Source organism: Schistocerca piceifrons, chromosome 5, assembly GCF_021461385.2.
Source record: "Schistocerca piceifrons isolate TAMUIC-IGC-003096 chromosome 5, iqSchPice1.1, whole genome shotgun sequence".
Taxonomy (NCBI): Eukaryota; Metazoa; Arthropoda; class Insecta; order Orthoptera; family Acrididae; genus Schistocerca; species Schistocerca piceifrons.
The window spans coordinates 337553165-337578351 of record NC_060142.1 but is presented as its reverse complement, the minus strand read 5'-3'; the positions used below and the strand labels follow the sequence as shown (position 1 = coordinate 337578351).

Here is a 25187-nt window from a genome sequence, read left to right as displayed (position 1 = left end):
TACAATAGTACAGAGGATTCCTTCTTATGTAATTAAAACCAAACTAACTGTTTTGATGCTATAAACATTAGAAAATCGCTGTTGCGAAATTTGCTGGGTCTGTCAATAGTTGTGGCTACTTAGATATCAGTATTACAAAGACAACTATGCATATACACTTTAAACATTACACAAAACTTTCAAGAAAGCAGGATGTTTATTTCTATACAGGCTATAAATTAGTAAAGTGAGCATTAGCAAATCGGCAAACGTAAGCAATTTTTCACAAGAATAACAAGGGACAAATCCAAATCAAGTAAAGGGGCTGAAATACAAGTAGTAGCCAATGCAGATGAACTGGCTTGAGCTCCTCCCACATCCTGAACAGTTGCTCAGTTCAGTACAGATTCTAAAACAAACAGAAAGTATGTAAAGAAACTATCAGCCTCGATTGCGGCAATGAAACCAACCTTTACCTAGGTTTCAGCCCATCTAATTGAGCCTTCTTCAGAAGATATACCTGCATCTATAATTTGTCTAAGAGAGCATGATCTAGAAATAAAACTAAAACAGCCTGAATAGGCGTAGTCACATTTTAAAAATGCAGTACATAAGTACTAAGTCAACACCAGGACTTAACTTAAGTTCTGGCGTGCACCTTGCCCCTATGGACACCGTGTGGCGGGCCTCGGGAGCTCACATGAAACTAAGTTTGCAGCACAGTCAGCAATCGTGATAATCTAATATATAAGAAACTATCAGCCTCGTTTTCGTGGACACTGCGCGGTAGGCCTCGGGAGCTTGCGTGAAACTAAGTCCTACTTAGTTTCATGTGAGCTCCCGATTCCCACCACACGGTATCCATGGAGATGAGGCTGATAGTTTCTTATATATTAGATTATCATGATTACTGACTGTCCTGCAATGTTGAAAGCACAAAGACAGAAAGTACATTAAATTTAGGTAACATGTAAATGACAAATAGAACACAGGCTTCCAACCATGTTCAGAGGACATGAGAGCAGAGAACTGAGTCAGTTTTGCCCCCAAGTACTTCGGGTTAACAGAGTAGAATTTACGTAAGTAAATAAATTAAAACACACAGGGACCTTTTAATCTTAACTGAAATGAAAAATGTTAAAGATACCTAAAGCTAGAGAATACATGCACCAGTACTGCAGGTAAAAACAGATCTTTCTAGATCAGTTTAAAACTTTCAAAGATACATAAACCTAGAAAATACGTGCACGAATAGTGCAGGTAAAAAAGTGTTTTTAGACCAGATACTCAAAAAAAGAACAGGGTAAAATGAAAGCCCCCTTACAGTCAAATAAATGTTTAACCTGGATACATCCTTGTTACAGCCAGCAGTATCATCCATATCAGCTTGTGGTAAGACCATTAAAGAAAATTCAGTAGCAAAAGCACAGGAATTTCATGAACTGCAGCAGACACTTAACTGCACAAAAAAATGGTGCTCAGTTACTCCTATGTCAGGCCTGGGAGAATAGAGAATAGTGTATCTGGTCACAACCACCAGCCAAGACAACAGGAAACAGGCCAAGTTGAATTACACAGTAGTGCCAGCTATTGTGCCGACAGAGGGAAGCGGCGACTCTCCAGTAAGTAAGGGCTCACTCCCCAAAGCAAACATTTGCCATCATAATGCAGCAGACAGACCCTCCACAACTAACAATCTCAGGTCATGGCCCAGAGAGACTCCTTCTGAGACTGTCAACCCCCAGCAGACAGAACTCAAGTGTGAGTTGCATGCACAGTTAAGTCCTGGTAGAGGTGCCACCTACTATGACAACAGAGAAACGTAGCTAGGCAACAAACCCCCCCCCCCCCCCCCCCAAGATGTTCTGCAAGCAAAAGTACAGATAAGAATGTGTTCATTACTCAGTTCTGCCATCTTATCTTAAAGGACAACACTGGGGGGTTACCGTAGATTTGATGCTGGCAAGTTAGCTAGAAACAGAACATCAGCTTGGTGGGTATAGTTCTCGGGGTTGCATGCACAGCTGTGTTAGATGTTAATTTACGCCAGTTGATGGATTGATCCCACTTCATCTGAGACTGGCCATGAAAAGTAAGCAGGGTTGATTTCAACTTACGATAACTCATTCCGCAAATGACGACTGCGGGTAATGGGGTGGTCGTGACATGAGAAATTGCACTATTAAAACAAAACATTCTGAATTCCCAGGACAAAAAGGCCAGTGTATTGTCACTCACTAAAATCTTAGGTGCCTCAAATGTCAAAAACATTTTGGCCTGGTGCCGAAAGGTAACACTGGTTATTAGATATTTCCTCAGAAGCAATCAAAGAAAATAAGAAAATGCATCAACCACCACAAATATGTGTTGGTTTCCACTTTTAGTACAGGCTAGAGGCCTCAAATAGTCGATGAACAGCTCATTCATAGGATCCTCTGCCTGACTGGAATGCAGACTGCCCTTGTGGGTTCTAGAATTGGGTTTAGACATTTTGCATGCTTGGCATTGGCTGACTAGATGTGTTATGTTGCTATTAAAATTGTGCCAAGTTAAATGCTATTTTATCTTCATGATGGTGGTTGTGTAAACACGAAGATGTCCCCCGCATGGAGGTTGATGAAAGTATTTAAAAACCACTTGAATCAGTTCCTTCAGAAGACAAATCTTGAACCTTCCTTCATAGAGATGGTTAGAAGAGGCATTGATGCAATAACCCAGCACATGTTGACTTTCTCCAGACTGTTACTTGATGTCCCTTAATTGAGCTTCCTCGTCTTGTTCCTCTTTCAACTTACCCAACAGTATGTGATCTCTCTCAGTAAAGCTGAAACTCGTATAGATTTCTGGCAAATGTGCAGCATCTCAACAACTTTAGAGTTGCATTAGGACATGTAACTGTCAGCATCAGCTACTTGGTCGTCTGTACCTCTGATATGCTTCACTTGAAAACAGAAGGTGGAAATTCTAAGACCCAGTGGGCAACGCTTACTGTTTTACAGTGTTCGGCCAATACCCGGGTCAAAGCCTATTTACTTATTTCCAACCACATAATTTGTATTCAAGATAGAAATGAAATTTCTTGAGTCCAAACAAGACAGCCAAGGCCTCAAACACATAGGCAGTTACTTGACTTCAGATGACAATTGCAGCTGTGAAGGCATCAGTTTGATAGATTCATGAGCAAAATCGGGGACAGCTAAGATCTGCCCAGTAGACAAAAGTAATCTTAAAGACGTCAAACACAGATTGGTGGGATTTAATCCACTGAAATTTTTTACCTTTTCAGTGTATCTGATTCAGAGATGCGGCCAATTAAGCAAAATTAGCAATAAATTTAAAAAAAAAATTACCATTCCTATATATCTAGCCATGCACCTCTTGTCTTTAGGCAAAGGAACTAATAGATAGCCTTAGTGGTATTCTTATCTACCATGATTTGATCAGCTGACACAGTATGCCGAAAAATATCATCTCCCAGTGGGCGAGATTTACCTGAGAAGGTTTCACACTCTGTGTCAACTCTGCTTCGTGTAAATTGTGCAAAACCTGACGTAAATGATACAGATGTTCAGTGAAGATCTCACTGTATATTATGTGGTGGTCTAAATAACACACTGAAATTTAAGCTCCCCTAACACTGAATCCAGCAAATGCGATAACACAGATGCAATGGTGGCTAGCTCAATGAGTACAAGATTGTATTCAGAGTCCAGTAAGTATAAAATGCATTGAGGGGCTTTGACTCTTCAGCCAGTGGCATCTGATGATGGGCCTGATGATCTGGTATGGTAAAACACTGAGCCCCCCAAAAACCAAGTAAAACAGTTATGGAAATTAGGTAACAGTACTGGTTCTAATACTACCTTTTGGCAATCAACCAGGTTCCAGAAAAATAGGTGAAGCATACAGAGGCACTGACAGCCTAATCACACCATCCACCAGAAACCGACTGATAATTTTACATAACTCTTTCATTTTGGGAGGAGACAATTGATAAGGGGCTTGGTGAACAGAGATTTGATCAGTGAGCTAAGTTTTTACTCAGTTGTATCTCCGTCTCCTAATTTATCAGTCAGCACATCGTGAAGTCCCAAAGTTCTTTCAGCGGTTGGTGAGATTCAGTTTCACACAGAGGGACAAAATTAAAACGGGCAATTTTCTCTTTGACATTATTCACATTTGAATATAATTATGAGTACACAGCAAATACCTTTTTGTTAGGCTGAAAGTGAAAAAGGAACTTCTGCTTCCGTAACCTAGAATACATACTGCTTTCTTTAAAAAACTGAAACCAAGCAATCCATCTGTCGACAGATTCTTGATAACAGTAAATTTTGTCAGCCACAACAGCCCTTGAATCTTCAAATTAACAGAGTTCCCTCAACACAACCAACAACTCACTGTTTACTGTAAGACATTGCTTCATTACTTTTTGTAAAGGAGGAGGTTTAAAATTCTGAATATGATAATTGTGCGAAGAGAAGTTGCTACTCGAGTCTAGTTAAGTACATACTGGCCCTTGATTTTATGTGGTACAGACAAACTTGAGTTGAAACAGCATTTACCCTGTTACAGCTTGCAGTACCACCTAGCACTTCTTACCGTGATGTGCCACCCAATGGTATCCATTCGATTGTACCCTCTCTTGGGGTACTGGTCAGTCCTGCACTAAAATATCTGATCGATTGCATCGAAAATGTGTTCTGCTATTAAATGTCACCTGTTTGGGTTTTTTATAAGGAAGTATGTTTTTAGCTGCAAATGATTCCAACCTACATTAACAAATGCTGCATCTTTCATTGCCAAAAAGAGTATTTTCTATACTTTCGACTAATTTATCTAACTCAGCAAAAGTATCTGGTTCATTAGCGAATGGAATGTGTGTCCAATCTCCTGGATGCATGCATTCTAGAGTGTTGTTTACTGCCTCCAGTTTGATAACACTAAGGCAAAGAGCCGACATGGCTGGCTGGCCAACTCATTTTTAATTCTACTTGACAAATTTTCCTCTAGCAAGTTCCTACAGAAACCGACCATTGACTTGCTTTATCCATGGCCTCAGCCATAATTCTGCTCAGTTTCAGACAGGTTACATCCAGAGGCCAACTCGTCAAACTGGAATCAAGCTGTTACTGTATAATAGTGTTGCACATCTCTTTAGTAAGAGGGACTGGTTTAGATCGGTATTTAAGATACTTAATTCCTGAATGCAGTTACACAAATAATACAAAAGTGCCTAAATCCCATAAACATGCAACTGCAAAGGCATACTGCCTTGCAGTAACTCTGTATTCGTCTGCACACCAGATAGCAAACTATAGCACACAGTGTTGGCATCACCTAACTCTCCAGCAGTGCCAGCCACGATGTTGAGGTGGTGGTTGATGTTGAGGCACCGCTCCTATGCACCACAGAAGTGTTGGCTTAAGTTGACTATACTGCTTTCTTTGGGTGGACCACTTATCCCAAGCTCATAATGGAGCTGGTTTATAGTCGGGTAGGATATACCTAACACAGTTCTCTGGTCCATGGCCAATTCCACCCTTGCAATCACCTGAAATCACACAAAACAAGCAGTACACCTTGCCAAGACACTACTTTTTTCCTACCAGAACACTAGATCAGAAGTCCACCACTCTATCAGAAACCACCTACGCTTCCAGTGAGATGGTAAGGAGCTAGAATCCAGGAGTGGTAAGGTGCTGAGCATAAATAAAATAATCATTTTAACATTTTTCCAGAGGTTGAATTTAACATCAACAAAGAGGAGCAATCCTTATTTGCCGCAGAAGCCAAGTTTAATGCAAAAAATCACAAACTGTTAATCTCATGGGAACACTCCAAATAAAAAAATTAAATTACAGTTTCTGCAGTAGTGTAGACAATTCCTTTCTTTTTTTAAATCAAAACTAAACAAACTTGTGATGCATCTTCTTATATTCTCAGCTAAACGTATTTTCATCAAAAATGATATGAACTTGCTGCAGTTTTAAACTCTATGAAATGTGAACAGTTCATATGGGTTGTGTAACGTTGATACTTATCTTGTCTTCTGCTTGTTGTCCTGGAATTCTCTCCAAGAACTGGATTTGGCTCTAACGTTTATTCATCATGGTATGTGGATTAAGTAACAGATATCCCTTTATACTTTTCATTGCATTTTTATCATTCAGAGTGACACAGGTGGTCCATCACTAAATTTCTGATCGGCTGTGAAAATACTCTTTATCAGTTTGCCATTCTTTTATCAGTTGCAACACAGAATTTCTTTGTTTCCTTAATTACATGAAGAAACAATTGAGCACAGCTTGCCTACCATATTTTTAATATACAAGATGTATCAAAAAGAATCATCCGATTTGGTACATCTATATTTATGAAACTAATAAACATATACAATGAATTTATATATAAAAACAAAGATGAGGTGACTTACCGAACGAAAGCGCTGGCAGGTCGATAGACACACAAACAAACACAAACATACACACAAAATTCAAGCTTTCGCAACAAACTGTTGCCTCATCAGGAAAGAGGGAAGGAGAGGGGAAGACGAAAGGAAGTGGGTTTTAAGGGAGAGAGTAAAGGAGTCATTCCAATCCCGGGAGCGGAAAGACTTACCTTAGGGGGAAAAAAGGACAGGTATACACTCGCACACACACACATATCCATCCACACATACAAACACAAGCAGACATATTTAAAGACAAAGAGTTTGGGCAGAGATGTCAGTCGAGGCAGAAGTGTAGAGGCAAAGAAGTTGTTGAAAGACAGGTGAGGTATGGGTGGCGGCAACTTGAAATTAGCGGAGATTGAGGCCTGGCGGATGACGAGAAGAGAGGATATACTGAAGGGCAAGTTCCCATCTCCGGAGTTCGGATAGGTTGGTGTTGGTGGGAAGTATCCAGATAACCCGGACGGTGTAACACTGTGCCAAGATGTGCTGGCTGTGTACCAAGGCATGTTTAGCCACAGGGTGATCCTCATTACCAACAAACACTGTCTGCCTGTGTCCATTCATGCGAATGGACAGTATGTTGCTGGTCATTCCCACATAGAAGACTTCACAGTGTAAGCAGGTCAGTTGGTAAATCACGTGGATGCTATCACATGTGGCTCTGCCTTTGATCGTGTACACCTTCTGGGTTACAGGACTGGAGTAGGTGGTGGTTGGAGGGTGCATGGGACAGGTTTTGCATCGGGGGCGGTTACAAGGATAGGAGCCAGAGGGTAGGGAAGGTGATTTGGGGATTTCATAGGGATGAACTAACAGGTTACGAAGGTTAGGTGCACGGCGGAAAGACACTCTTGGCGGAGTGGGGAGGATTTCATGAAGGATGGATCTCATTTCAGGGCAGGATTTGAGGAAGTCGTATCCCTGCTGGAGAGCCACATTCAGAGTCTGGTCCAGTCCCGGAATCTTTCCGCCGTCCACCTAACCTTCGTAACCTGTTAGTTCATCCCTATGAAATCCCCAAATCACCTTCCCTACCCTCTGGCTCCTATCCTTGTAACCGCCCCCGATGCAAAACCTGTCCCATGCACCCTCCCACCACCACCTACTACAGTCCTGTAACCCGGAAGGTGTACACGATCAAAGGCAGAGCCACGTGTGAAAGCACCCACGTGATTTACCAACTGACCTGCCTACACTGTGATGCATTCTATGTGGGAATGACCAGCAACATACTGTCCATTCGCATGAATGGACACAGGCAGACAGTGTTTGTTGGTAATGAGGATCACCCTGTGGCTAAACATGCCTTGGTACACAGCCAGCACATCTTGGCACAGTGTTACACCGTCCGGGTTATCTGGATACTTCCCACCAACACCAACCTATCCGAACTCCGGAGATTGGATCTTGCCCTTCAGTATATCCTCTCTTCTCGTCATCCGCCAGGCCTCAATCTCCGCTAATTTCAAGTTGCCGCCACCCATACCTCACCTGTCTTTCAACAACTTCTTTGCCTCTACACTTCTGCCTCGACTGACATCTCTGCCCAAACTCTTTGTCTTTAAATATGTCTGCTTGTGTCTGTATGTGTGGATGGATATGTGCGTGTGTGCGAGTGTATACCTGTCCTTTTTTCCCCCTAAGGTAAGTCTTTCCGCTCCCGGGATTGGAATGACTCCTTACCCTCTCCCTTAAAACCCACTTCCTTTCGTCTTCCCCTCTCCTTCCCTCTTTCCTGATGAGGCAACAGTTTGTTGCGAAAGCTTGAATTTTGTGTGTATGTTTGTGTTTGTTTGTGTGTCTATCGACCTGCCAGCGCTTTCGTTCGGTAAGTCACCTCATCTTTGTTTTTATATATAATTTTTCCCACGTGGAATGTTTCCTTCTATTATATTGAGAACATATTTTATTTGTTACATAACCATCTTGTCTTTTGTTTTCTTTCTTCATGAGTGTGATTGCTCCTTGACAGTCAAGCCACAAGCAAGCCGCGACGCCAAAGCGTAAAAGGCCTCAGCCACGGCAGGTAAAGCAGTTTGTTGTCACACCTTGCAGTTCTCTTGTATTCCACACCTCACATTTAATTTCAGCAGATAAGAAAAGAAACACCTGCCCACGGAAAGTGTTCCGCGACGTACTCCCTACTTAATATTTTTCTGTCACGATCATCTTTCCTTCTAAGAGACTAGGAGTGTGAAATGTCGTTTGCCTAAACAGCATGTAACACTTCACATCTCCCCTTCCCCGTGATCTCCCCTCCCTACCTCTCCTACTCCTCCCACTCCTTTCCTCGTCACCCTACCTCCTGTGCCCAACGCACCGCCTCCCCCCTCCCTCCCCCCCCCCCCCCATTATATTGAGCAAAACACTACATTAAATATGCAGAAAATTTGTACTTGATACATCATGAAATGTTTTTTTTCATAAATTTTGTAGTTAATTATCTGTATTAGTTAGATGGTGGTTAGAGGTCGGTGGTCATTACTCATGTTGTCGTCATTGTCATTGTGACGGGTTGACACAATGAATTGGGTTCTGAACAGGTGACAAATGACATGACTATTGCACATGTAAAATTTAAGAATAGAACAGCTAAATGAGCACTTGTTTGTCATTATACAACTTCCTCTTTTCTGTGACCATTTGTCAGAATGTAGGTATGTTTATGTACATTGACAAAACCAGTCTAACGCTTATAATGAAATAAACTGTCATTGCTAATAAAACTTGAAACACTTTTCAGTAGAATTTTTTTTAAGCATTGTTCGTTCAGTAGAAACTTCCTTGTATCACTGTTCAAAGACACAGTTTACAAACACTTACAGGGACTTTCAGATTAACTTGAAGAGTCTAATTGTCTCAATCTATTATCACCGGACACCCTACCCTTCTTGCTGCTTGCTGTGGACTAGGCATTGACTGGAATGTAACCTGGCATAGAACTTCTCTTGTGTCTGTGTGTTGGTCTATTTCAAGACAGGCCACTGATGGTGAAGCAGAGAACTTCTGTGGCTGTCTGATTGGTGTAGCCATCTATGCTCCAATGGCAAGGAGCATCTTTATGGTGTCAGTAACAGGTGCCAGCAATATGCCTAATGACTATTTCACAGTTATCATGATGGCAGTATTTCTTTCCACTCTTAAACAGAGAATCCTACTAATGCAGAACTATTCTCCTATCATACTTCGTTTGTATGTTGTATGTCATAATAAATGTCCACTATGTTGAGATTTCTTGCCACTAAAAATCTTATTGCAGTCTGGAGTTCACATTTCATGGGATTTTTAACTGTAGTTTGCATTTTGAGTGGTTACTGTGGGTGAACAAGAAGCAATTGGACATTCCTGTCAGTAAAGCTCAAGAGCACTGACCGACTGCACGAGTCGTCATAGTGTCTGTTCAATTATTGCTTCCTCTCAACTTCACACACTACATGAAAATAGAGCTTACTTTCCAGATAGTCCTCGTGTATAGATCAGTCTGAATTTGAAATGTAGTTTTGACTGTCATATTTTCAGTGTCTTCTGCAAAAACCTTACACTTCATGACCGCACCAGTTGGATAAAAGCCTTGCATTAGTTGTATCAAAATGTCAGCATTGTTCCTTCTTTTTCATTTTTATATCCTGACAACTAATATCTGTATTAATTTACAAGAAAATATCTACATAAGAATTATTGGTAAATCCAGGATGGAATATAATAATATTAGAGAAGGAAAATTGCTGTTCACTTTATGGAGATGATCATGAGTCGCGATAGGCACAACAAAAAGATTCACACAATTATAGCTTTCGGCATTAAGGCCTTTGTCAGCAATAGACATGCAAACACAAATGCAAACGCAACTTGCACACACGTCTGCAGTCTCGGATAACTGAAACCACACTAAACACACAACTTTCAGTTATCTGAGACTGCAGACGTGTGTACAAGTTGCATTTGCGTGTGTGTGTGCGCGTGCTCGTATGTATTGCTGACAAAGGCCTTATTGGCTGTAAGCTATAATTGTGTGAATCTTTTTGTTGTGTCTATCGCGACTCAGCATCTCCACTGTATGGTGAGTTGCAACTTTCGTTCTCTGATGTTGTAAGAATTATGGGTGTATTGTATGTGCAGCTTCTTTAGATGCCACCACACGTAGCTATTCATACTCTGACAAAAACTCACATGTGCTGCCATTTAAATATTATTATACCAGCACAGATCTGTTGTAACCACAAAAATGTATGCTTGACTGGCTTAATGGTTTTCAGGTTAAGCAGTGACAGTGGAACATCCAGCATAGGCAACAGATGGATATCAAAAGTAAATGTGAAACAGAGACGTGGTAGAGCTGGTCGCCTCCAGCCAGGCGAGAGCTTTCATCTCTTCGATAAAAAGCACTTTGAATCTATGGATGACTATCCCCTTCCAGAAGTACTGAGAGTTCCACTGGAAAAAACTATTTTGTATTGTAAGGTATGTGTTGTCTCATTATAAATAAAATCTGTTTATGTGAAGCTAGTCCATGAAATACTGACGTATTGTCATCCAGTCATTTTTGTTAATAGGATTGTCAAGCGGAAGTCGATTCGTATTTTATTTTTTCTGTCTTTATATAATAATGAAGTTAGACTATGGTTTTATGAATGAAGTAATGAAAGATAATCACACATTTTAAATATTAAACATTTAGTCACCTTATAAGAATTGTACAAAAGAGTAGCCATAAAGTTTTAATTATCAACTTGAAGAAAGGAAAAACAAAAAACCTAATTAAGTCTTTGCTTAGAAAAACCTACAGAAAATGGTACAGCCCATCTCAGTTTCATCGATGACCTTCACTATTTTCTGTCTGCTCATCTAGTGACATGCTACACTACGATGACATGAGAGTTCCCACATCTGGCCATCCTGATTTAGGTTTCCGTGATTTCCCTAAATTGTTTCAGGCAAATGCCAGGATGGTTCCTTTGTAAGGGCATGGCCGACTTCCTTCCCTTACCCAAGGGACCAATGACTGTACATTTTGGAATTTTGAAGATTATTATCAGTGAAACAAAGGGCAATGTAAAGTGAAACAGCATCTGGCATAAAGCCTCCATCACATGACAACAGTTGTGTCTTTGTGTCCCCCATCTTAACTCATACCATTTTTTTTAAGGCAGCCAAAGCATAACAGGCACTGAAGAAAGAAAACTTAAGAAAACTGGAGGACAGATCTTCTATATCTGACAAAGACCACTCCAAAATGGAGCTCAACACACACATTAAATTACCAATACGGATTACTATGGATAAGTTGGAATGAAAAGTACTTCTAACATCTACATCATACTCCACAAGCCATCTAACCGCTGGTAGTGGAGGGTACTTCTGGTATTGCTGACTAATGCCCCCTTTCCTGTTCCTCTTGTGAATGGCATGTAGGAAGAATGATTGTTGGTAAGCCTCCATATAGCTCTGATTTCTCAGATTTTCTCATTGTGGTCATTTCGCGAGATGGGTGTGGGAGGAAGTAATATGCCATCCGACTCTTCCTCTGAAAGTGTGTCCTGAAATTTCAGTAGTATAGTTCTGTATTGCACAACACTGTCTCCCACTGGAATTCATTGAGCATCATTTTAAAGCTCTTGCTGAGGCTAAACAATAGTGTGACGAAGTGTGCCACTCTTCGTTGGATATTCTCTATTTCTTTTATCAGTCCTACCTGGTAAGAATCCCATGTTGATGAATGGTACTCAAGAATCAATCAGCTGTGTGCTTATGACACTTCCTTCATGGATGAATTTCCTTATGATTTTTCATCAGTTTGTCTGGCACCTGCTTTTCCGACTATTTGTTTTATGTGCTCATTCCACTTCAGGTCACCCTGGATAGTTACTCCTAGATATTTTATGGTGGAGATTGTTTCCAGCATTTTGTCATCATTAATGTAGTTCTACAGTAGTAGATTTCTTTTCCTGTGTATGTGCAATGCTTTATGCTTATTGAACTTCAGGGTCAGCTGCCAGAGCCTGCACCATTCATCAATCCCGTGCACATCATTCTGTAAATTGATGTTGTCTTCTAGTGTTGCTACTTTCCTATAGACAACTGCATCATCTGCAAACAGTCATAAAGACCTTTCAACACTTTCTATTGGAATGGTCAAATCACACTGTTGCAGTACTCCAGAAATTACCTTTACATCTGTCAGTTCTGTTCCAGTAAGGGCAACATGTCGAGTTCTATCTGCAAGGAAGTCGTGAATCTAATCGCAAATCTGGTCCAATACTTGATCAATGTGTAATTTTTTTTCACTTACTAGCAGTGTGGGATAGTGTTGGATGGCCTCCTGAAATCAAGGAACATGACATCAACCTAAGTGTTGTAGTCTACAGTGCTGTGGAGCTCATGAAGGAACAGAGGGAGCAGAGATTTACAAGATCTCTTTTCATGAAGTGCATGTTGATTTTTGCAGAAGAGATCTTTCTTCTCCAAAAAATCATAATTTGTGAGCACAAAATATAATCTGTAATTCTACAGCAGTTAGACACCAACCACATAGGTCTGTAATTATGTGCATCTGTCCTACAACCCCTTTTGAAAACTGGAATGACCAGTTGGTAGGTACCCTTTGTTGCTCCCAAATTACAGTAAACTGTTGCTAGAAAGGAAGCTAGTTCTTTTGCATCATCTTTGGAGAATCGTATAGGTATCTCATCTGGTCTTAATTTCTACTACTAAGTGATTCTAGTTGCTTTTCCGCAATTTATTATCTGAGTGCATGCCACTCATATGATGGATCATGTTAGGATCTTCTGCAGTGAAACAATTTCAGATGACTGAGTTCAGTGTTTTGGCCTTCTATGTGTTATCTTTTGTTTTGGTACCAATATGATCACTGAGTGAATGAAAAGAGGATTTTGAGCAGATTACTGATTTTAGATAAGACCAGAACCTGTTAGGGATTTTTCTCAGAGCGATTGATAAAATTTTCTTTCAAAGTCATTGAACACTTCTCTCACTCTCCTTACACTCGTTTTTGTTTCATTCAGCTTTTGTTTATCAGCTAGAATTTGACTCTTCTTTAATCTGTGATTAAGCTCTCTTTGTTTATGTAGCAGTTTTCTAACATGACTGTTCAGCCACAGTGGGTCTCCTCCATACCCTAAGACCTTGATCAGAACATACTTGTCTAAGGCATATTGAATATTTTTCGTTTGTGCTTCACATCTCCATCATTCTCACTGAATACTTGATGCTGACTACTCAGGTACTCTGCAGTTTGTATCCTATCAGTTTTGCTAAGTGAAAATTTCATACCTTGTAAAACCTGTAGTCTTAGCTACTATCATTGTCTTATGATTACGGAAGTGTATCTCTACATTAACTGACTCGATAAGTTCAGATTTGTTTGTTGCTAGGAGATCTAAGATGTTCCCTTGTCTCGTTGGTTCTCTAGCTGTCTGCTTGAAGTAATTTTCAGGCAAAACATCCGGAATAATGTCACAAGAATCCCTGTCTCTGGTGCCAGTTTTGATACAATGACTCTCCCAATTTATACGTAGCAAGTTGAAGTCCACTACCCCCCCCCCCCCTCCCCCACTTCCAGTGACAACAATATGATCAGGATAATTATTAACTATATACTGCAAGTTCTCTCTCAAGCACCCTAGCATTAAAGCTCCTGATGGAGGCGGTCTATAACAGCATTGGATTACCATTTGTTTTTACTGATCTTTGATGCGTAACTTTACTCAGATTAATTCACATTCAGAATTCATGATAACCTTTTTAGATGTTATTGAGTTCTGTTCTGCAATAAATACGTCATCACCATTCATGACTAAACTATGATAAATATTCCGATTTGAACTTAGGTTCTGGTTTCAACTGAATTTCTGTTAATGCTGTCTGGATATTGTAACGTTTAATAAGTGATCCTAATTCTGGGACCTTCCTTTGGATGCTCCTGCACTTAAGTAGTATCATATTAACCTTTTCTGTATACTGTCTGTGAGAATGTGTATTCTTTGAGCCTTGGATGACCTCTGAATCCAAATGGCAGGTGTCATTCAAGCTTGCTTCTATTTGCAGCTGGTTGCACCCAGTGTGCTCGGTAGCCTCGGCCAGTGCCTACTCCATGTCACAGATGAGATCCCCCCCCCTAGCAAACCTACTAAGTCCACACCACTGACATTTTTTCCCACCCTGTATGCTATTTCCCTGCATTACATGCCTAACATTGGATGACTAGCATACCTGCACATGTTCAGATGGGGCAGGAAGATTGGCTGCTGGCCCACAGGAGAGGCAGCCCAAACTGACTCAAAAGTATTATCAACACTGAGCAGCACCTCGTATCTGCTGCTGAGGTGTAAGCAGCCAGCCATGTGTCCCATTTCCTCTTTCGCCTTCCACCCAGTGACACATGAATCCACCACTGTTTGAAACTTGCTCTTGAGTGAGCATGGACCTGTCTGATATTTTGTTTTGGGAGAGTGCCACAACCAGGTCACAAAGGGATTCCAAAGGTTTCATAGGTCTCATCACCAGCACCCTGATGTCACCACAGCTTTGAGCAGTAGCCAGAAAGATCCGGCAGCTCTTAAAACAGAAATAAATTTCTCTACTAAAAATGGATGTAGCGACAGTAACTTCTTGCAAATGCACTGACCTAATCTATACATTGTGTACTTACATGAGATTTAAACATTGTCATGTGACATGGCACTTCTGTCAGTGGAAACATTAGACAAGGAAGCCACCTCACCAAAGGATATGCACTAAGATTTATACAAAAACAAAAACTTAGAGTAATTTGGTAAACACTAGACTATGCAGTAAAATGCACAGGTACAGTTTACTTCTTTGCACAAATATGTGGGAAAAAAATTGAAACTAAACTAAATTACTGTGTATCAACTAACTGCTACTGCTATATGTGCGTGCTCAACTCCTGTAGTTCAATTCTTTTATCTTGGCGGCTCACGCATGCCCACCCAGACGCGGGAGATTGCTGCGTTACCAGTTGCACACGACGCACGCGCCAAGAGAAGCAGCACCATAGTATAGTATAGTTCCTAAACTTACGTTTAGGCATGAGCGCACAGTTCATGAAGTAAAGCCACCACAGCCGCATTAACCCTTTCACTGCTATCAACACGTGCTCCCCGCATTCCGCGCTGTGCGCGATTTCGTCATCATTGCACTGCTCGCCTGTGTAGACACATGGTGTTCCGACTGCTTTGACACACTTATCATTCGATTTCACAAAAACTATTTGGCTCAAAAATTTGATTTTTACTTATCTTCTTGACTGATACTTTCCCCGCATAAATTACTTAATTTTGTTTCGATGTTCAACGCAGTTATTGTGCAGCATTAAATGTAGTAAACCATTGCACGAAATTTTGATGAGTTTGCAGAGGTAGAAGTCCATAGCGTATACTTTCCGTATGGTCGATTTTAGTTGCCACAATGTTGAGAATGAAATGTGGACAAGATACCTAAATTTCATATAAAATTTACTGTATAACAATATCTCATTTAATTTAAGTACCAGATAGGTGTCGTATCTACTATTGAGAAAAATTCCATCTTTCGCGACTGTAACAAAAGTTTCATTTACACCAGGCGCATTTGGCTTTATTTTAAAGCACTTCAATCAATCAAAAGGAAGTAGACAAAATACATTAAACAAAACTGTGGACTTACAAAAACATTAGGACTTGAATATACTGTCTATCAGTGAAGTGCTCTGAGCTATGTCGAATGTAATTTTTGTGTGTGGCACATACAGACAGCATTTATTTGCTAAAACACTGATCAGCCGACACAAACGTTTAATATTGTGTTACCGCAGCACAAAACCACGAAAGGTGACTTGGCAATGGAGGAGACAAAATACTGTCCACTGAAGATGCTTCAAATGAGAAAAACGCATCTGGTCTAAATAAGACGCTTTTTACAGTTGCAGAAGAGGAATATATTTCAATACCATTGGTAAAACGGCGATTGTGGAACAAAAACAAGAAAGAGAACATGAGTACCATTGTGTATGTGCTTTACCTTTCATTGATTGAAGTGCTTTAAAATAAAACCAAATGTGCCCGGTGTAAATAAAACTTTTATTACAGTCGCGAAAGATGGAATATTTCTCAGTATTACATATGACACCTATCTGGTACTTAAATTAAATGAGATATTGTTATACAGTAAATTTTGTATGAAATTTAAGTATCTTGTGCACATTTCATTCTCAACATTGTGGCAACTAAAATCGACCATACGAAAAGTATACGCTATGGACTTTTACCTCTGCAAACTCTTCAAAATTTTGTGCTATTCATATTTTTGGGACAAATAGTTTATGTGAAATCGAATGAGAAGTGTGTCAAAGCAGTCGGAACACCATGTGTGTGCACGGGCGAGCAGTGCAGTGATGAAAAAAGCACGCACAGCGCAGAATGCGGGGAGCACATCTCTGTAGCAGCGAAAGGGTTAATGAAGAGATAAAGCACTAGAAATTTCAAAAAATTGCATTCAAATGAATAAAACTTGTGAAGTAAGACACTTCAGTATTGTTTTTACATAAAGAAAATATTAAGCACCGCAATAGGTTTGAACTCAGGACCTTTCGCTTAGCAGCCCAACATCTTTACCATAACACTAACGCAGCACATCAGCCAGTGAAACTCTTTGAGGACTCTTAAGACGTCATGCAAAATACCGATAAACACTGTTGGTATGACTATGAATTACTCACACTTCGTCGAAGTGCAATAGGAAATAAACAATTACCGCTGTTCATTATTGCGGAAAAGCAGTTCGTGAGATTGATACAAACACCTTTCCTTGCTATCGCCTGAATTAGGAAGCTTATTGCTTGTTTGGTTTAATTAATTAATAGAATATGAAGCAATTGGTATAAAGAATGCTTTTTCCAAACTTTGTAAAAAAGTCTGTTATCAAGACATTGCTTTTGTTCTATTACTTTATTTATGACTGAACGTTTCTAAGACTGAAGACACTCATCCATGCTCTGCACTGCAGTCGAGATCTGGCAACATCGTTCTCTGTTCATTGGCTGACTGTGTTTTGTGACGTCAGATGCGCAGAACGAACCTAAACTCGGCCGCCGTCATAAATGATGCGCACTATAGTGCCTGCCGCTTTCATCTGCTGCTTCAACAAGTTTGACAGCTTGCGCAGCTTATTAGGTCTTACCTCAAAGATGCACATAGACAAGCGTCAGTATTAAAATATCTCTAATTATTCTGTGGAGTATGATTGTATTCAGGATTCATACTGGAGAACTGGAATTCCTTGTACAGAAAATACCTTAATGTTTTGTGTCTACAGGAGACACTCTTTAACCTTCTGTCGGGCGCGGTGTCGAGATCGGGCGCGGTGTATCAAATTGATCACACGGTTTATTCACATGATCATTTATTAAATTCTGTTCACAAAACATCTTATAAGTGCCAAATATATTTACAGAATGGCAAAGACGACATACGAGCACAACTGCAGTAGAAATATTCATCCTTCAGATTTCTTATCGTCAATGTTGGGCTTTAGTAACAAATGATAAAAACTTCGCTTTTTCATTTGCTTCTTTAATATATTTTACTAATAAAACACATTACTAATGACAATTATCTTTACAGAAAGGCTATTATGACACTGGAGCAGAACAACAATGATATTACAACTCATTCATTTGTTTCATCGTCACTTTTTGACTGTGGTAACAAATGTGGAATTTTTCTGCATTCAGAGCAAAAAGGTTCAATGTGTATCCAACAGATAGGTTTCTGACACATTTTGCAACAATATTTTGTCAGTCTTTTTTTTTTTCTGTGCAGGGATTACACCTTTTCCTCTTGATCCCAGTCCCTTGTTCTTCGTTTCTGCTTGTGTCTTCTGCTTCTTCTTCACACGTTGGCCTATATTGTTGTAGCCACAGTTGAAGATCTCTGTGAATTCGTGAGGTGTCCAAGCATCTACGAACCAAGTGAGGTAGAACTAACGCATGCGAGAGTTGCCTCAGGAATCCTTTTCTTCGGATAAAATTCTCGTTGTTGCCATAATAAATTACTTGTGAATTGATTCCACTCATATTGATGATTGCATAAAATATGACCATGGGCCAACAGCACACATTTCTTGCTAGATTATATGAAGCGGTCAACTTATCTGTAGTGTCGACTCCACCTTTGGTGCTATTGTAAAATGTTACAATGGATGGCTTCTGTTTATCTCCAGAGTCAGTATCTACTGAATTATCTTCATGCAAACTTGATGCCAAGATAACACACTTCCCATTTTTAGGAACTTAGGAAACTAGAGTACAGCCTTTCTTGAAGCCAAAAAGTGAACTATGGACAGCCCTGCCTTTACTGGTAGCAAACTCCAGAGGAATCTCACGCTTGTTTTTCTTCATCGTCCCAGCAAAAGGAAGATTTTTTCTTCTTAGCTCTTCTATCAAACCAATACTAGTAAACCAATTGTCTGCTGTCACATTTCGACCTGACTGATAAATTGGTTCACATAGTTGCAGAACAACATCTGAAGGTTTATTCCTAACGTGGTACAATGCTTCTGGCTGCAGTCCAGCATATATTTCCAGATTATAGAGATAAAATACTTGGGAATTCACAAGAGCATATATCTTAATTCCATATTTGTCTGGTTTGCTAGGTATGTATTGGCGAAAACTGCACCTTCCACGTAATCCTTCAAGTTTCTCATCTACTGTAACGTTTCCTCTGAGGGTGTAGGATTTCTGGCAATTCTGTACAAACAGAGAAAATATTTCCCGAATCGCTGTTATCTAGTCTACTTTTCTCCTTTCATCGTGAGTCACATGATTGTCAAATCTAAGACACCGCATGATGAATTTGAAACGTTTATGTTCATAATGAGACGAAATTTTTCAATTCCATCCCCATCACTTCCCCACATATCTTCTAAGCTTTGTCTGCTACTTTTGTTAACACCAGCCAAAAACAGAAGACCAATCAACGAAAGCTTTTAAAATGTCGTCATCTATGAGGCAATTCCAACATTACAAAGGCATTCTCAATGCTTTTGCCACACCTATAGGACCAGGTAACTTTCGAATAATATTGTGGGCCCTGAAACGTACTCTCTGCGATGGTGGAACTTTATTCCATTTTGTCTCTCTGTCCCTTCCAGTATAATAATGCTGGCTTTCTTCAAGTACTTCCTCGTCGTTTTCACTGTCGTTTTCCTCTGTTTCTGAATCTTCCTGCTGAACTTCAACAGCGTCATCACAATCTGTGTCTACTTCATCTTCAAAATCCTCTTGAACTTCATCATTATCCTCTTCGAACAACATTTTTTTGTATTTCTGCAACATGATTTGGGTCAAGGAGGTTGTACGTCTTACTTTACCCTGCCATGATCAAGTGTCTCACACCTAAAATGATAAAATTCCTATAAAATTCTTAACTGACGATTAAATGGTCCAAGAAGAAAATAAGTGCATTACACATTGTATAATAACATTGTACTACTTACTATGTTGATAACCAAAGAAATGAATTGTTGAAATGCAACACGAACGGGCGCAGTGTATCAAACTGATCAATCAGCACATATATCGACAACAGAGCAGTCGTATCGACGCTGAAGCACACAACAATGGCAAGCGTTCAGAAAAGGCTAGCTGCTAGCGAGTAAGCGTCAGTGCTGCCACTCGTTGACAAATAATTTACAGTGAACTTTGAGGTGTATCAATTTGAACAGCCGCGCCTGACGGAAGGTTAAAGATATTGATGTATATGAAGGGTTTATGATCTGAATAACTGGGTAACCTTGATAATGATGGAGCTTAAGTATGGATGGCTGTTTATGATGATAACATTCATTTCTTACCTGCCCTTCTTACCACCAGGTTACAAGCAATTTGCAGCAGCATGGCTGTTTAATGTTGTTACGATGCTGCAACAGATTCTCTCTTTCATCTCAATAAACTCCACACATTTTGCTGCCTGATCTAGAGTGAAACCTAAAGTGCCTCAGCCAAGAAAAACTTTGAAAGACTATGACTGCATTGATTGGTTCCCTAGAGTACATCGGATTTTCGTTGAAATAACAGCGTGTTCATTCCACTTCTGGAATTAAGTTTTCTACTACTTGAAATAAGTGTTTTAAAGAATAAATGTTTCCAGATACAAAGTGTACTGCTTCCAAATCTGTACTACTTCTTCTCCTCCTCCTCCTCTTCCTCCTCCTCCTCCTCCTCCTCCTCCTCCTCCTCCTCCTCAGTGATCACAGGCCGTGTAGACCACGCGCTGCATCAACTATCTGCTTCCACCGCCTTCTGTCTCTAGCAGTCTCTCTCACCCTGCAGAAATTCCTAATGCTGCGATATCCTTCTCTGTGTCATCTTTCCACCTTGTACGAGGTCGGGCCAATGGTCTTGTTGCCTAGAGAGTTCCTTCAAATGTTTTTTTGGTGATTCTGTTGTTTTCCATTCTACCCACATGTCCAGTAAGGATTTGGGTTTATGAGTCGACCTATTTCCATTTATTCTGTTTTCTCTTGGTTATCAAAACCCCATTTTGCTGGCACTGCCTGAGAGATCTGTACATGTCTCAGTTCCACTCAGCAACACTATATCATTTGCATGAGCCAGGAGTTTTACTTCACTCTATTGCAACTAAACGTCTCTTGTGCACTGTTCAAGTTGTACTGTTCAAAATTCTGTTGTACTTGCACATTCAGCAGTCATACTAATGGTCAGTAGTTATATCGAAATCAGTACCTGTCACTAAATACCAATATAGTTAGGGTATAAACATTCTAAATTTCACTTAATGGTCAGTATATTGTTATACTCACAACAAAATATTATATGGTTCATTGTTCAATTTCTAAATGACTTCCATGTAAAATACCATGCAGAGCATGTAGTTAGAAAGGTGTGTTCTGTTTCATCAAAATACCTTTTCAGAAAAGTCATCCACACATCCATATGTACATACATATATACATACATTAATCCTTGTTCCGAGGATTTACCTACGTAGCGTAGGCTGTGCATGGTGCATAGAGCACGGCAACTCAGCCTGTGGGTTGCGCGAGGTGTGTTTACAGTCTGCAGCCGCTTCCGACCGCCTCAACCTCCAGTCGTACAATATTTCCCAGCATCTTTAAAGCAAAGTTTGAATCACAGTAGCAACATGCTTTACATCATTACACACGTCTTTTCCAGAGCATTCAAATGACAGTAAAAAAAGTATAGCGTCCCATTTAAAAACATGTACGTGCCTCATTATCTCGGTCAATATAAACGTTGTGATTATTGCGAATTTTAAAATTTTCCCGGTTGACAGTTCAAACAAATTTCGGGCTTGCAGTCGGTCGTCGTTCAATACTTCGCACGATATTTCAACTGGGCACCTGCCAGTCATCTTCAGGTGAGCCGTCGCAGGCTGGCGAAAACGTTCACCGTTCCGCAATATATAGCGTACTGTAACTATTGTGCGCATGCGTCGAAAACTTGATAGCTGAACCACACTTCCCGCCGGCAGCATCCTCGCTGGTGGAATAGCAGAACTCGGTAGCCCTCTGCGTTGCTGTTTGCCACGGCCGTCGACGCACTCTGTCATCTTCGATTTGAGCAAATCATGGAGATGATGGGATTCCATGCACTGTCCAGCTGGTAGCCGTTGTCACGGTTTAACAGATTTTCCACCAGTCGTATTTCTACAGATTCTTTAATAATGGAGTCCCAGAAAGATGTTGCTGTGGACAAAATCATTGTTTTCTCATACTCCATTGAATGTCCAGTAGAAATACAATGTTCAGTGATAGCGGACTTGCTTGGCTGCAAAAGGCAGGGGTAACGTTGATGTTCAGCGCAGCATTCTTTCACGGTGCGTGTGGTTTGACCTATGTAAGCCATACCACATTGGCATGGTATCTTGTAAATTCCGGCCTTTCGTAGTAACAGATTGTCCTTAACTGATCCCACAAGGTCCGCAATCTTCGATGGTGGGCGGAAAACCACTTTTACCAGAAATTTTCGGAGGATTCTTGCTATTTTAAATGAAGTGTTGCCAACGAAAGGAAGAAAAGCTAAAGATTGTTCCGGCATGTTCTCCTCTTTATTCACTTCCTGCTTCTTAGTTTTAACTGTTAGTGCCCTGTTAATCTGCCGGATGGAATACCCACTTTCGCTAAATACTGTCTTTAGATGGGCAAGTTCTTGAGGTAAGCTATCTAGATCTGAGGCAGTATGAGCTGTATGAACAAGTGTTTTAAGCAAACTCATGGTATGCGATGGGTGATGGCAACTCGATGCTTGCAGGTACAAATCAGTATGAGTGGGTTTCCGGTAAATTGAATGCCCTAGAGAACCATCATTCTTCTTTCGAACCAGGACATCCAAGAAAGGCAAACAACCATCTTTCTCTATTTCCATGGTGAACCGGATGTTGCTATGAATGGAGTTGAGGTGATGTAGAAACTCCATTAATTTATCTTCTCCATGAGGTCACACTATCAAAGTGTCATCCACATACCACCAAAAAACTGTTGGTTTCAGTGCAGCTGACTCAAGCGCTCTCTCTTCAAAATCCTACACAAAAAGGTTGGCCACCAAAGGAGACGGGGCTACCCATGGCGACACCGTCAGTCTGTTCAAAATATTCTTGATTAAACATAAAATAAGTTGAGGAAAGAGCGTGCCTGAACAAAGCAGTGATATAAACAGGAAACATGTTACCAATCAGTGTCAAAGAATCCGCAAGAGGAACTTTTGTAAAAAGTGAGACCACATCAAAACTTACTAGAGGGTCTACACTGCTGCTAAGACGAAGAGTCCCCAGTCTATTGATAAAGTCAGCTGAGTTTCGTATGTGATGTGAGCACTTGCCTACGAAAGGTCTCAGTAAGGAAGCGAGATGTTTAGCTAAATCATATGTAGGAGCTCCAGTGTTGCTCACTATTGGACACAGAGGAAGACCCTCTTTATGAATCTTTGGAAGGCCATACAGTCTTGGAGGTACACAACCATGTGGTCTTAACCTCTTGATGGTCTCTTGTGGTAAGGAGGAGAAATTTAATAGTACTGAAGTTTTCCATTGCACACGTCCTGTGGGATCGTAATCAATCCTCCTATAGGTAGAGTCACTTAGCAGACCATACATCTTATCTTTATACACACCACGAGGTAACAAAACAGTTGCATTACATTTGTCAGCTATCCATACCACTACGTCAGGGTCCTCTCTCTGATTTCGTAATACAGCCCTTTCTGCAGAGGTTAAATTACTGCGTTGAGTAGGAGCCTTCAACAGAGCACGGCAAGTTTCCCTTGTTATTTCGTCTGCAGCATCCAAAGGAAGATGTCGTACAGCTTCTTCAACACCACTCAAAATACTTATTAATGGCGGTGCTGTAGGTGTAGGTGCAAAATGAGTCCCTTGCTTAATACAGACAGTGTCGCGTCGTCGAAATTCTCCGTGAGATTGACAACGGAGCGTCATGCCATTATCCCTTCTGGCGACGGCTTCTGTGGCAACAGGCGATCAAATTTTGATATCTGCCGACAGTTAGCATCCTTGTGGATCCACTCGAACTTGGCCGAAGTCACTCCATCAACCCAGTCCCATGGTACAGGAGGAAGATACCTTGCAACCTTCAGATGTAACTGGTAAAGTTCTGCTGAAATAGCATCTAACCTTCGTCTTGTATAGCAAATCCTCTCTTTGACAATAGCATGACTAGCCTTGACACTGATTGGTAACATGTTCCCTGTTGATATCACTGCTTTGTTCAGGCACACTCTTTCCTCAACTTATTTTCTTCAACTTATTTTCCAAAACCAGCTGAACTTCAAAGACCTCTTCTTATGAACTGGTGTAAAAATATTGCTTCTCCACTGTAATTATTGGCTGTTTTTACACTTTTGCTTTCACTTACTCCACATACAGCTTTCCACTATTACACAAGCATTATTTCACATGCTCATACATTCTTAATCACTCACAGATTCAAGATTAGTTCTTCATATACATATCCCATTCACTCCACACACATTCTAATAATATGCAGACTGTAATTTGTTTTTAAATGTGTTTTTAATTTTTGTAGGACATTTTTGTATTTCCAAGATTATAAGATACTGAAATTTATTTGGTGAACTTGCCTTTCTGTATAATATCATTGTGTAAATGTTCATTAACATTGGGTCATAGAAATGGATAAAAATGGAATCACAGACAGGTGTACAATTTATCATCTCTCTACAAGCTTGAATATTGCAGCATGACAGATCACGCATTTTACTGAGTGTCAGTCATCGCCCTTCTGCATACAGAACATGCACAGACACAAGACAGCCTTCAAGATTGAATTACTTATTACCACGCCATGAGTTGCAATTAGATTGTGTCCCACCACACAATTCTATACTCTTACAAGGAACCCCATGAGTGCGAGGTCACAAGTTCAATTTTTAGCAAGGCTCATTTGAAAGTGTTGTGTTAACAATTATGACAGGAAAAATATTTGTTGCTAATGGCTTATCCTGTGTGGCAGAAGGGTGACAAAAAATGAATGTCTGGGAGGTGCAAAGAACAACCTCCAATGGGATGTATGTGATATGCTTCACAAAATGGATATCATCGACATTTCTTGAATTTTGAAAACAAACCATTAATTTGCACATGATCACTGAATGAAAAATGGCAAGTCACAGTGATCACAAAGGTTCGTATGATCAAGATTGAAGGCAGACTCTTTG

At 40.3% G+C, this 25187-nt stretch overlaps 1 protein-coding gene across 1 annotated transcript in view; it reads left to right on the top strand.

The window, feature by feature from the left end:
• Positions 1–25187, top strand: part of LOC124798977 (ATP-dependent RNA helicase DHX30-like) — a 310021-nt gene that overhangs the window by 147983 nt on the left and 136851 nt on the right. The window contains exon 10 of the mRNA XM_047262513.1: positions 10693–10897. Within this exon, the coding sequence (XP_047118469.1) occupies positions 10693–10897 (205 nt within the window). The remainder of the gene's footprint in view (positions 1–10692; positions 10898–25187) is intronic.